The sequence below is a fragment of the Plectropomus leopardus genome, chromosome 1, assembly GCF_008729295.1.
Source record: "Plectropomus leopardus isolate mb chromosome 1, YSFRI_Pleo_2.0, whole genome shotgun sequence".
Lineage (NCBI taxonomy): Eukaryota > Metazoa > Chordata > Actinopteri > Perciformes > Serranidae > Plectropomus > Plectropomus leopardus.
Window position 1 is genome coordinate 1,520,759 of NC_056463.1, and position 13,884 is coordinate 1,534,642.

The 13,884-nt window shown below is 41.3% G+C and overlaps 3 protein-coding genes across 3 annotated transcripts; 2 read left to right on the plus strand and 1 right to left on the minus strand.

The window, feature by feature from the left end:
- Positions 1 to 265: 265 nt before the first annotated feature.
- si:cabz01068815.1 (solute carrier family 51 subunit beta) lies at positions 266 to 5,204 on the plus strand. Its single transcript, XM_042488819.1, has 6 exons — positions 266 to 386; positions 2,400 to 2,441; positions 2,529 to 2,912; positions 4,148 to 4,270; positions 4,382 to 4,472; positions 4,580 to 5,204. The coding sequence occupies exons 2-6, from the start codon at positions 2,402 to 2,404 to the stop codon at positions 4,935 to 4,937; spliced, it is 996 nt and encodes a 331-aa protein (XP_042344753.1). The 5' UTR covers positions 266 to 386; positions 2,400 to 2,401; the 3' UTR covers positions 4,938 to 5,204.
- Positions 5,205 to 5,496: 292 nt separating this feature from the next.
- On the minus strand, positions 5,497 to 10,036 carry rasl12 (RAS-like, family 12). The gene is given in 6 exon segments (XM_042488672.1): positions 5,497 to 7,011; positions 7,773 to 7,963; positions 8,581 to 8,654; positions 9,416 to 9,454; positions 9,457 to 9,471; positions 9,820 to 10,036. Coding segments are annotated over 6 exon segments (753 nt in total). The 5' UTR covers positions 9,926 to 10,036; the 3' UTR covers positions 5,497 to 6,683.
- Positions 10,037 to 11,662: 1,626 nt separating this feature from the next.
- kbtbd13a (kelch repeat and BTB domain containing 13a) lies at positions 11,663 to 13,354 on the plus strand. Its single transcript, XM_042490190.1, has one exon. The coding sequence runs from the start codon at positions 11,663 to 11,665 to the stop codon at positions 13,160 to 13,162; it is 1,500 nt and encodes a 499-aa protein (XP_042346124.1). The 3' UTR covers positions 13,163 to 13,354.
- The last annotated feature ends 530 nt before the right edge of the window (positions 13,355 to 13,884 follow it).

The window sequence follows — 13,884 nt, forward strand, 5'->3', positions numbered from 1 at the left end:
ACCAAGCAACCGGGTCAAGGACCTGAAATCTACCAGTCTGAACTTTGTTTTAAAGGCTCTGCAGTTTATTTGGGAAAGTGATTCTCTCTTAAATATCACGTTTAGATGGCACAACATGATACACGAAAAGTGAAATTCACAGAGGAGAGAAATCACAATCCAAAACGACTTTTCGGCTTTGCTTCCTCTCAGTCGCTGATGAGCACACAACATCATGTCCAGTGTAATCTCTGTGTTTATGATGGCGGGTAATCACGCTGAGAGCGGCGTAATGAAGTGATCTTTAGGCTCCTCCTCTTGAACTTTGGAAAGCTTTTTGGTTTTTTTCATCTATCAGTCACACATTCACTCCTTCTCATCTCAGCCACAGACAGAACATCACAGAAGTGAGTACACACACAACAAACAGTATACATCAGTATATGTAGTGTTGAATTTGTGGTTAAAAATAAAAATACACACATCAAGTAGTTTGCAGTTGTTAAATTATATCTATTTGGCATATTGTATGGAGACGTTTTTGTGGATTTTTTGTAAAGCTGAACTGTTACAGGAGATTTTCTGTGGACGATAAAGTCACAACCATTTAACTTGTGTGATTTGCAAACCAATGGCAAAATGTTTAAAATGAAACATTAAATTTTCTGCATTCTGGTTAAGTTTTATGTACCATTTTATAAAACAAAATGTCTATGTAAAGAAAAACACAATTCGGGGGATATGTGATGATTCAAAATGAAATACAGGGAGGATCTCTTGCATTTTATATTGCTGTCAAATATTTATTCTCAGCTTTTCTCATTTAGTGTTATCGCTGCTGAGTCAACACACACGTAGCAGAGTTTACTTTTCATCCTGCTTTATGTGTTTTATTTGGGGAAGTTTCTTCTTTAGATGTGCGTGTGGCACCTTTTCACATCAATGATGCATTTTTTCATTTTAATTCATGAATAAATCCGTGGACTTTAATTTGGGTTTCTGCAAAAATTCTGCTCATGTTCAAAACTTTTCACCGAGAAGTTGAGAATAAAGTCAGAAAGTTTTGATAAAAAAAAGTTAGATTACGAACATAAATGTAGAATTTAATGAGAAAAAAGTCATAATGTTTCAAGAAAAAACATCTCCCTGCCCTACAGTCTGCTGAGCATGATTATTGCTCTGCTAATAAAGTCTTATCCGTGACAGACCGTCTGAAATGCACTGTCCCTTACTGCATCAATGCAAGATGAGACCAATTTGTTTGAAAAAGGATAATGCAAAGGAGTTTGCTCAAATAATTCTGTCCTCCCAAAATATTGGAAGGAGCATGTCTGTCCATTTGCAAACCTACAGTCCTAATAAGGCTATGTCAGGACTGTAAAACGTCAACACAAATACTGATATACTGAATAACCTGAAAAACGGTTTGATTCTACTGTGAAATATTATTCACAAAAAAATGTAGTTCTCTTCCTGTTTTTAAAGCATTTCAGAAAGAATTCACAAAAGTGATTGTATTTTAAGTAATCCCCTCGTACACACTTTTATAAGACAGTCATTTAAAAAAGACATATATTAATTTAGTTTTAATCTAAATTATTTGCTTTAATCAGGATATGTGGCAGCCATGTACTCAGATGTATCGTCATGAACTGCTACATTTCACAAATGTCTCTTTGAACTCTAGTACTGACCAAAAAATGATATAAAATAAAACGCCTTTATTTCATCACATTTCACCGGCGAAAACATTGTAGTTTCAGTATAAGACAGTGGTCAGACACACGTAGAGGCACATGAGCAGAATTCACAATCACAGAGTCCAACCGCCATTTGCAACAGCGTTTGTAAACTTCAACTGGCGGTAAAAAACGTATATGGCAGTAAAAAACTATCGTCAAACAGCATTTTCTTTTTGTTATGATGGCAAAGCTGTTATCATAGTTGCCACACAAGAAAAATGATGTAATCTTAGTTACTTAAGTGTTAAAAGACAACTTTAGACATACATGTTCAGCCACAGATGCATTCAGAAAAATGTACACTGACGTGTGAAATAACACTCTCTGTTTTGGTCCATTTACCAAAATCACAGTTTTGACCTTATTAACTGAAGACATTTTTGAGCTTTTTAATCACTTATTTGAGAAATATAACTGACCAGATTGTAGAAAAGGCTCAAATCTTACGGTAAAACAGAGTTATAGAATAGTGTTTTATCTGCAGAAAAGAATGACCAAATGTCTAGGAGCAAAACTTACCATTGAAGATAGAAACACAAAATACATAAATAGCACCTGGTATTATACTCTTACCATCATGTCATGTCATGTAGAAATGACCCCACTTTCCTCATGTCACTGCTTTTAAATAAAAAGGTTAAAATTGCACTGATTGTAACAATTTTCCATCCTCTTTAGATATGTTTGATGCCTGGCTCTTATTGTTTCTCCCCTTACTGGGTAAGCTCGTGAATCATTTATACACATTTAGGACCTTTATACACAACAACAATTAATCTAAACGTGTCGCTCTCACAATACCTGCAGGGGCAAACGCGTTCATGATCCACAACACCCACCGCAGCCTGTGTCTGGACGACTCAGCAGCTACAGGTGAAGTCCTGCTGAAGAACTGTAACCTGGACTCAGAGTCTCAGCAGTGGATCTGGATTGGTCAGGGCATGCTGATGTGCGTTGCATCGTCCAGATGTTTGTCAGCCCTGCAGCAAAAGCCTGTCCTGACTCGACCCTGCTTTGAGTCGGAGATGAATGCAACAGATTTAATGTGGGACTGTGACAGGAGCAGACTGATCAACAAGAAGAGCTCAATGCTGCTGTCGGTAGATGGCCGGCATCTCATTCTCACACACGACAGCAAACACTCAAAATGGAGGTCTCTGGATGAGGGCGACATCTGCCAGGAAAAACTCAGTAAGTCAGTCGGGAATGCAGGGACAGAAAGATTGTTTTCTGCACCATTTGGGAGATTAAAGCTGGCAGGCACTAAATTTGATTTTTTTTCCATGTTTGTATGAAAGATTTTCGAGATGCAGCCTAATCGCCAGAGAGAATGTTGGGGTTATTAGGTAGCAGATATGTGGAAACTTAATATTTAAAACAATGAGGTGGTTACTGTGGTTAGGTTTGGTTTTTGGAAAAGAGCATGTATTGGCTTAAAATACCCAGTATGGAGGGCACAATCGTAACAGGAAATGCAGTGATGGTAAAAACAGTTGCTTTTAACGCCACTATCCTGGCAGGAAACGCTGCAGCATCTTGGTAAAAAAAAAAAAAAAAAAGAAAAAAAAAACCAACAACTGCATTTTATGCCAGAATTCCAGCAGGAAAATCAGTGGTGTCTTCTGTAAGGGACATTTGCTTTTTGTGTCATTGTCCTGGCAGGAAAAACAGCGTCCAGTTTTTGCCATTATCCCGTCAAGAAAAGCAACAATATCTTTGTAAAAACCAACTGTTTTTCATGTCGCTATCCTGCCAGGAAACAAAACAGCGTCTGTAAAAAAAAAAAAGAAAAAAAGATTGCGTTTCATGCCACTATTCAGGCACGTAAAGCAGCCACGTCTCTGCCATAAACAACCCCTTTTTCTGGCACAGTCTCGCTGACAAGTTGCTAAAAACACCCACATCTGGAGGCTAAAAAGCCGAAGAAAACACAGCAATGACTCAAAAAATCACAACTATTCTACATCGTTTTACATATACGCTGATAATATGTCAGTGGCGTGTTTATAGCTTGTTTTGATGCCCCCATGTGGCCAAACAATAATAAATACAGCTTTAACAGTCCTGATGGAAGTAGCAAAATTGTTGTCGACCCATATGCATGATTTGCATGAGTTTCAAAATATTTTTTGGATGAAAAAAAACCCAAAAGCACAAGACATGACTTTGGCTCTTTATACTTAAGCTGAAACTTGGACAGTGACAACTGATTAAAGTAATCAATTTACCAATAAAAGTAACTTATTTACAGACTATCGTGATATCTTAATATTATATTACTGTTTACAAAATATTAAACATCTCTGTAGATGGAAACTGTTGCATTTACACCAAATCAGTGAATGTTGGTTGAAGAAAAAAAGGTTTTCAAGGCATTTCTTACTTAGCGTAAGACTGATGATAATGGGTATTGGTTCTTCCTCAAGGATCCAGGAGGGCATCCAATGATGCAGAAGAGCTTGATCCTGCAGAGGAGCAGAAAAACAAGTTTGCGGCCATGACAGAGGAAGAAAAAACATACCTGCGCTGGTTCTATCGCACAGAGGACCGTAAGTGCTGGTGCTCCTGAAACATTTGATCCGAATGAAAACGTGGGGTGTCAGACACTCGCTGTTGTTGTGATATTTATTGTAAATTGTGCTGTCCTCTTCCTTTTGCAGCAACCATATGGAAGTTTGTGATGCTGGGACTGGCTTTCGTCTGCCTTCTTGTTGGTTTTATGCTGCTGGGAATGGGAGCTATGGCCAACAAGTATGACCTTATATCATACAATGACAAGTTCATGGCAACACTTGAAGCAAAATGTAAAATATTTTAGAGGCTGTTGACTGACATATTTTAATGTCTTTTTCCTCCAGGAATAGAAAAAAGATTGCAAAATACAAGGCCGCAGCTGCTTTGGCTCAGAAGAACGAGGAGCTGCGGATCATTTCTGTGGTCAGAGATGACAGCAGCAGCACAGCGTCGCCGTCACTCGACAGGCCGATGCAGGAAAACAAAGTCTGCTCGCCCAACGGGGAGGTGAGCGGGCTCAAAGCAGGAGACATCGTGGTCACGTGGAAAGACGGCAACACCTCGTGCTTGTACTCAGATCATACAGCAGAGGAAGAGAAGCAGGAGGAGGAGAAAGAGGATGAAGATCAGCAGGAAAAACAGGAGGAGGTGTCGGCTGCAGAGCCGGAGGTTGATGATAGAGCTGCTGAAGAGGGGGTATGAGGCCTCGTACGAACTCGACGGTTCAAGGCTCTGCTCATTGACAAACACGTTCGTGAATCACGGTCACTGAACTCACGTCACTGTTGTGCTTCATTGGACTTTTACAGCTCATATGTTTGCTTCAGCAAGATTCAAACCTTCACACAAACACCCAAAACATATCCCACATGTGTGTTTTCTCTGAAAGTCGAGAGAACAGGTGGAATTAAGAGTGGAGAAAAAAGTTGTAATATTCTGAAAATAAACTTGTAATTTAACCCTTTGAAACCTGAGTGAATTGGTTTGATTTCTTCTTCTTTTTTTTTAGTAAAGTTTTAAGCGACAAGTTGTCTTTTAGTTCCCAGAACGTTTGCCTTAAAGTTTGGGTAACATTCTCTATGAACTTAAAAAAAATGTTTCTGTTTTATTATTGTTAACATATCACATTACATTTTTGTTTAAAAAATGGTTTGTAATCTCAGGCCTCAATAACATGTTCATAACGTTGCTTTGAGAACGTTCTTCCTTTGTTCTCATGTAACATTGTGGGAACGTTTTATAAAAAGACCATTTTATGATCTGTCACCTCAACATCACCAAAACATCCTCACAATGTTGCAGTTAAAACATTATGTCTAAGTCAGCATTTAACCTTTAGGGACTTTATCTGAAATGATAAACACCCTGAAAACATTCTTTGAACATTAGATTAATCTTTTTTCTTTAAAATGTTAATGCAACTTAGCCAATGTTGTGGGAACGTTCCCTGCTAGATGAGATGGGGGAAAAGGGCAATAGCAAAGAAGCAGAATTTTGTTCCTCTGTGTCTCAGAGTTTTGTTCCTACAGACATATTAGTGATTATTTATCAAGTTTTAAAAATAACTGAACAGAAGAAAAACCATTACAGCAGCATCATACTTCGTTACAGATGGGTGGCAAATGAAAGGAAAAACTGTCTTAAAGGTTTTGTGGATCCTCAACAGTATGTTTAACTCTCCCGGGGGGGATGAAAACAACATTTTCTCATTTGTTGTTTTGATGATGGAGGTGCAGAGCGTGTCGCTGCAAATGTTCCCACAGGTGTTCAGCTGCGTGGAGATGTGGCATACTGTGAAGGCTAAAACATGATTCATCTCACTTTCTATTGAGCTGTGAAGTCAGAGAAGCAATCTGAGTAAAGGTACAGTGCTCTTTGAGAAAAAGGTCCATCCTTTCAGTCACCTTGTCAGACACTTAGAATAATAATCTGAGGCTGTCAGCGGTGAAAACAAGTGCTTTTAGTAAATTGAAGGTGTGAGCATCCCTCAAGTGTTTGCACTGCAGCCTGGCTACTGCTCTCACTTATTACTGGACCTTTTAAAAAAATGTTGTTCCTATCAGTCACTTAGACACAAAAACGTGGGAAAATACGTTGAAAAATACCCTTTAGCTCTGGATTTTGAAGTTTATTTGATGTGCAGAGAGCCAGCAGCTCTTCAGAATGGCGGAAAATACTTTGCTTTCCCCCTCAGCGCTGAAGAAACTGACGTTGTGGGCGTTCCTATAAATACTGACTGTAGTGCAGTATGTAGATCTGTCAGCAAAAATCTAAGATAAAACCTATTTTCTTCAAAAACAAAGCTGAAATTCAAACCCAGGTTCAGGTACCTGTCTGTACACTGTGCAGCTGTTCATGTTATTTTGTCCACCCCCTGTATAGCTCACAGTGCAGTACCATCTCAGTCTTTCAGAGAGTCAGCGGAGATGCTGGAGGGCGACCAGGGTGTCAGAATATCTTGAAGCCTTTGAGCAGGGTGAGTGTGGCGGCCCTCCGTTTGCTCTGCGCTCTGGACGTCTTCACGGTGACCAGCTTGGCGGTGGCGGGGGCCGGCAGCTCCTTGTAGCAGGGCGTGGCAAAGGAGGGGAGCAACGCTTTGTCCTCCCTGATGTAGATGGCCGGGACGAGACGGCTGCGCTGGCCCCCGTGCCTCGCCCTCCTCACCGCCTCGTAGAAGACGCGCTGCACGGAGAGGAAGTCCAGGCAGGCGGACACCTCGAAGAACAGACAGCCGAAACGAGACGCCAGCAGCTCGCCTTCACACTTACTCACCTGTCTGAAAGAGAAAACATCATTTAGTAAAACCTTCTACCCCGATACATCAATGAAGTCTGTCCTCAGCCTTCAGTAACACATTTTTACTACTTGAGTTTCCATTAAAGATTTTCGCAAAACTTAAGCGATATTTTCAAAATGTTGATAAAATACAATAGCGAGATGACTGCGTTTCCACTGAGTGATGTTATGGCAATGGATGTTCAAAACATCAACAGCTTTATTTGTATTGCAGCCACCGCACTAGCCATCATTATTTCCAATCCAAGGCCACGTAGGCGTGTTATGGCGCCATGATGGAAAAATGAGCCCCTTATATGTGGGAGAGGCCACGTATGAGGGATTTCTGGGAGCTGATAGTCCACGATTTCACAGAGGAATTGTGGATTCAAAACTTCCAGATGATTCGCTCAACTTTTGAAGAATTATGTGATGCAATAACAGCTCCTGTAGCTCCTGCTGCATCATGAGGGAGCCAGTTCCTACTGACAAGCACAAAGACATAGCATCATGTGACCTAGAAAAACAAAAAAAGTGTATCCAAAAAGCTTTTTCTTTTTTGAAATACTACCCCATGCAAGGGTAAAAACTTTATTGCAGTAAATGGGAGTTTTTCAAAACTGACATATTTCCATTCTGCGTATTTTATATCCGCAGTTTTAATTTGCACAGTTTGAGGGTTAATGGAAACCTGCCCGAACTCTGAAGGACGGTACACATGCTAATTTCATTGGACGCACACAGACACACACAGATACCGGCCTGTATCTGTCCATGTCCAGCTTGTTCCCCAGCAGGATGATGGGAGTTTGAGGCCTGAAGGTTTTGTTGTGCAGAGCGAGAGTCTGCAGGTACAGCTGGCAGCCTTTGAAGCTCTCCATGTTGTCGATGCTGTAGACGACCAGGAAGGCGCTGGCCCACGACAGATAGCGCTCACTGTTCACTGGACCGTCCTTTACACACACAGAAAACACAAACACACTTTTAACATTCATGTTCTCATTAAAGAGACACTGCTCTGTCATTAACATGACTAACAGGGGCCATGAAGGACCGTCACACTGTAACACTGTAAATCACTTCACACTGAGGCCATATATCAGCCTGAATCTGCCATTTTATTTCTCTCTTTATGTCTTGTTTGTCATTTGACGTGATTAGGAGTCCATTTTTCTGTTCTTTATGGAAATAATAAAAACTTGTGGTTCTATGCCTCCGCAAACATCTCAAGTTACAATTTACATCCATGTCTGTCCAGACTCATATGCAGCCATGACAGTAGACAATGTTTCAAATATGGATGTTACTGCAAAGAAGCTACAAATTTCACATGCAAATTTTGCTGGAGATATCGTGAAGGTGTTTGTGAGATACGGGGTTCATGAGACTGGCACGGAGGGACGGACAACCCAAAAATAATAATAAAAATAATGGCTATCACTTGTGCAGAGACATAAAAACAATAAAACAATAATGGTCTCCACAAATAGTATTTCCTTGTTAATTAGCAGTAGAGTATTTCTACCAGGACACGCATACAGAGTCAACACAACAGTGTGTTCACACACACCTGATCACAGGTGTCCATCACTCTCACTGTGACCGGCTGCTGGTCCACCTTCTCCTCTGATGAGTAGATGTCCTCTGCAGCAGCCAACAACACAGAAGAGACTGTTACATAATCACAGATACATCCTCATGTGTTCAACAGTGGTGGGAGAATTCCTCAGACCATGAAAAAATACTCCATTACAAGTACAAGTACAGCATCCAAAATCCTACCTGAGTGAAAGTACAAAAGTATTCTCAGCAAAGTACCAGCCGTAAGTTAAGAGATGATTTTTGGCAACAGGAATTTACCATGTATTGTTTGGATTTTTTACTTTTATTATTACGGTAAAAAGTATGTTTCCACTAACATTTGCTCTGAGATATAAAGTAACAGAAAGTACCTTGACATTGTACTTCAACATATTACTTGTGTAAATGTATTCAGTTACTTCCCACCACCAATTATTCTTAGTTACCACTTGAAACCAAAGCAAAAGGAAGGAAAGTAAAAAGGAAAGTAAAAGAAAAAACAAGCAAGTAAATGTCCTGAAAAAATGTAAAAAAAAAAAAAAAAAAAAAAAAAAAAAGGGAATGCCGTTGTCCCTCATTGTTTTCCTTTTCCATTGATGCTTGTCCCAAGCTTTTAAAAAAACATGTTTCTAAAGCTACTGATTTCTTGTAATATGCCGAACATTTCTAACCAAGTTGCTCATTGCCTTTTTCTCATGTCTTTGAATGAAATTGCACCAGTTTGCTCAGAGTTCAAAGGTTAAATAGCTTGAAAAAGGTGTCTGAAAGCAGCAGAAGAAAAGTGATGTTGCTCCAGTTTTCATAGGGTTAAAATAAAAACTCACCTAGATGAGGGTCATATTCACTGATGAAGCGCTTTGTGGGAATTTGACCGTCAGTGCTGTAAAACAAAGAGACAAAAAATCTCAGTCCGACTGAGGGTCTCACTGTGGAGTCTCAGGGGACCGGGGTCAATGAGGGCCCTGAGAAAACATCGCTGCATAAACATTCGCATTTTAAAATATACATATATTTAGCTGGATGGCTTTCATTCCAAATAAAAATCATGTAGATTCAGGGCTTTATGTAACTGACTGTTTGGCAAAAAACCTCCAAAACACATCTGAATAATATGAGGTGAAATATGAGAAGTCAGAAATCTTGTAAAGGCAGAATATAAAAATATACTCCCTCCTCCTGCAGCCCGCTGTCTTATTTGTATATAAATATTAAGTTAAAAACGATGGACCTGATTTCCCAGAGCCCATGACGCCGAGCAGCACCAGGTTACACTCGGCTGGACTTCTGTCAGGAGCCGCGGTGGAGTTACATGTCTTCACTTTCCCAAACATCATGATGATGTCGCCACACGCTGATTCACATTCGGATTCCCAGCACACTCTGCTCCCGTCTCACAAAGCTGAAGGGGATAAAAACACATTTCCAGGCGGTGAAAAATACGAGTTGTTGTTGTTTCTTTTTCTTTAAGATGAGCATCAAAAAAACGTAAAAGTCCCCCACAGATCCAACTGGACTCCTAACTTTGACATCCAGATGCTGTCCTGAGATCAGAGTGAGAGTCTTCTGCTCCTGTGAGAGGAAAAAAAACAGTCTCGTGTGCAACTGATGCACTGACCTCTCCATTTTAGGAAAAAGACTTCAAACCGAGCCTATAAAAACCTGAAGAGTAGTTACTGGAGCAGCAGCCAGTTCACTAAGCTGGAACTGGGATTGCTGGAACTCTTACAGGCATTCAGACAGCTGCAGATTTTGTTTGTTTTGCTTTGTTTTTGTTTGTATATATATATATATATGTATATATATATATATACACACACACACACAGATCTGCAGGGGCGGTTGAAGCTTTTCTGAGGCCTGGGAAATATTGTCCCCCCGAACTGTCCCCTCTAAACATACAATATGTAACTTTAACCCTTTGAAACCTGAGCATATTGGCTTGATTTCTTTTAAAAGCATGCGAAGTGCTGCCACAGCGTCACTTTTTCTCAGAGAATCTGTGCATTGTCAGTTTACACGGCAACAGAAAGGGCTGGTTTTCAAAGATTACACTAAACACTACCAAAACACTTGTTGTGGCCAAACCAGAACAAAAGTTTAAGGTTTCATTCAAGAACCATTGTATCGTAAATGGCCCCTAAATCACATGGTCTATTTGTGTTTTTAGAGGAGGAGACCTTTGTAGGTAATTTTTCTCCTGGTAAAAACCTTTGAAGCATTATGTTATTATTATTATTATTATTATTATTGTTGTTGTTGTTGTTGTTGTTGTTGTTGTTGTTGTTGTTGTTGTTGCTCAGAGGGTTAAACAGATTTTTTTTTTTATGTTAGACAATACTGATATGGATTATGGCATTCACTTTTATTTGTTTTTTTTATTTCTGTCTGATGATTTAAGGCCCACTGGTGACCAGGTGTGAGGGTTCTGATTCTCAGACCTGAATGAATGAAGACAGCATGGTGGATGGATTTGGCAGGTGTGCATTTTAGTGATTAACCCCTGCATTGTCAGATGATAGCTCATTTTAAAAGATGAATACAAAGTGAAATTATGGATGCAATCTTACACATTTCTACACAACTAAAGCAAAAGACTTCAGAGTAACTCTGCTCCAGGCAGCAGTGGAAACTAAGTTTAAATATTTTACTTCAGCCAAAGAGGAAAACAACAGTTACAAGTAAAACTTCTGCACTCAACTTTTCAATGACTGCTGAAACAGCGGCATGCACACTATGTGACCCAGGGGAACCACCTATTGTTCAGTTCCACTGTTCCTGAACTCAAGGACGAATCTTCAGCTGTTCCCTCGACCGTCAGACACAAACAATATCAATCATCGACACATTCACAGCCGCCCCGTCATTATCCGGCTCCTCTTTCTCCTCTGGCTGCATGTCATCATAATGTACTTGAACTGTGTCACACGTCCGCCTGCTATGTATAGAGTCTGTTCTCAGAGCTGTGAAACTACTCTGTCAGCTCTGGAGAGGAGGACGCACTCTGTGGCAAAACGCCGCCATGTGCACAGTTTCAATTGAGCTTTCTGAGCGTGCACTGCAGCCGGGATGTAATGAAGCTCCACAGCGGGGACGTCATGGAGTCCAGCAGCTGTCCGCGCCTCATCCAGCAGCCGGGACTCTGTAAGCCGCCGCACAGCCTCAGGGTCAACATCGACGGCAGCTCTTTTATAGTAGATAAGACCGTTTTGAGTGAGAGCTGTGAGTACTTCAGAGCGTTGTTCCAGTCAGGAATGAGGGAGTGCAAACAGGAAGACATCCACCTGCAGTGCGTGGGCGCTCTGGGGTTTCTGGTCATGCTGCGCGTCCTGGCCGGGGAACACCCCGTGCTGAGCAGCGATCAGATTGTGGAGGCGATCCAGTGTGCAGCTTTTCTGCAGGTGCCAGCTCTCACAGATCATTTAATCAATATCATCAACTCTGAAAACTGCCTGCTGATGTACCACACAGCCACCACATACGGTGTTTGGGAGCTTTCTCACAGTTCGGCATTATTCATCAGAGACATGTACGTCGACCTGAAGGATGATCTTCTCACTTTACCCAAGAAGCTGGTGGACTACATCGAGTCTCTTCTCCCGAGCAGCTACATGGCAGTGTGCAGCCACTCGCCATCCACCGAGCTGCTGAAGGACATCCAGAGGACAGTCTGCTACCTGGATGAAGACGCCAGAGAGTGGAAGGTCCTGACTCATCTACCTGTGAGCGCCAGCACCACGATGGCAGGCGTGGCCGTCCTGGACAACAAGCTTTACATCATCGGAGGCGTGCACGATGTCAGCAAGAAGGTCGTGGAGACGGGTTTCTGTTACAACCCTGCAGCCAACACATGGACCACCATCTGCGGCCCCCAGCAGCTACGCTACAACTTCACTCTGATAGGTCACGAGGGCTGCCTGTACGCTCTAGGAGGAGAGTACAACATGAAGGCGCTGTCGTCTGTTGAGAGGTACGGGGTGTCTAATGGAAGCTGGGGGTTTGTCTCGCCACTCCCCTGCCCTGCAGCCTCGGTGGTGTCCGCCGTAGCCATGAACCGGATCTTTATCAGTCTCTGGAGAGGTAAAGGGGCCACGGATATACATGAGTACGTGCCTCAACTGGACCAATGGCTTCTGGTCACCACGCTGATCCGTGAGCAAAGTTATGGCCTTTACATGGTGGCCCATAAGGATAATCTGTACGTGATGCGCAACGGACCCTGTGAGGACTTCCTGCTGTGTGTGATGGACTGCTATAACCTAAGCTCAGGCCAGTGGACGGCCATGTCGGGTCAGTACGGGAACAGTAAGAGCTCTCTGTTCACCGCCGTGGTCAGAGGAGACTCGGTGTTCACGCTCAGCCGGCAGCTGACCACAGAGTACACTGTGGAGGATTACAGATGGAGAGTGAAGCGTGAGATGAAAGGTTTTGGCAGGGTCGGATCTATATATACATTTTTGATGAGGCTGCCAAAGGACACTGTCTCCCTCATGGGGAACTCTCAGAATCTGACACGGGACCAAAACCTCAGAGACCGTCCCAGAGTCTCCCCGCAGTGCTCTGATAACCTGTGAGAGCTCGTCCTGGTTTAGTGAGAGGAGTAAGATTCACACGGCCACACACAATCAAACAATTAACACAAAGTACCCCCACAAATCCATACACCCCAAGAGTATGGCACAGATGCCCTACCTAAAATAATTGCACTAATGTGCTATACAAGATGATTGCACAAACGCTCTACACATAATAAATGCAAACATATCCTGCACAGGTCAGTTCATAGCAACAGCATTACTGCATGCACCTTATTTTTATGACTTTGGATGTGAAGCAAATTAGCAAGAAATCAGTAAAAAATTACAAGAAAATTATCTGAAAATGAGAAGAAAAAAAGAAAAATTTAAAAAATAAATAAAGGAAATCACCTCATAGAAATGCTTAAAAAAATTATAATATTTCTGAAACATAATTTTAAATATAGAATTAATGATGATAAAAATTACAGCTATGTGGACATTTTTTCGTTCTAAATCTACTAATTTCTTTGCAGAACATTTCTTGCAAAGTTGCTCATTGCCTTTTTTGCCATGTTTTTGAAAGAAATCAAGCCAATGTGCTGATTTTTCAGAAGTTTTCTGAAAGGTGTTTGAATGTTGTACCAAAAAAGTGATGCTGATCCAGATCAAAGGGTTAAAGGTCCAGTGTGTAAGATTTAGAGGCATCTAGCAGTGAGGATTGCAGATTACAATTAACGTAAACTTCTTTCGATTAAAATTCCTTCAGTACTCATTGT

What these genes read in the sequence shown, in the direction of transcription:
- si:cabz01068815.1 (XM_042488819.1), top strand. Translation starts at nt 2,402, where the DNA reads ATGTTTGATGCCTGGCTCTTATTGTTTCTCCCCTTACTGG. An exon ending in ATTGTTTCTCCCCTTACTGG is followed by an intron (nt 2,442 to 2,528) that starts GTAAGCTCGTGA and finishes CAATACCTGCAG; the next exon opens with GGGCAAACGCGTTCATGATC. An exon ending in CATCTGCCAGGAAAAACTCA is followed by an intron (nt 2,913 to 4,147) that starts GTAAGTCAGTCG and finishes TTCTTCCTCAAG; the next exon opens with GATCCAGGAGGGCATCCAAT.
- kbtbd13a (XM_042490190.1), top strand. Translation starts at nt 11,663, where the DNA reads ATGAAGCTCCACAGCGGGGACGTCATGGAGTCCAGCAGCTGTCCGCGC.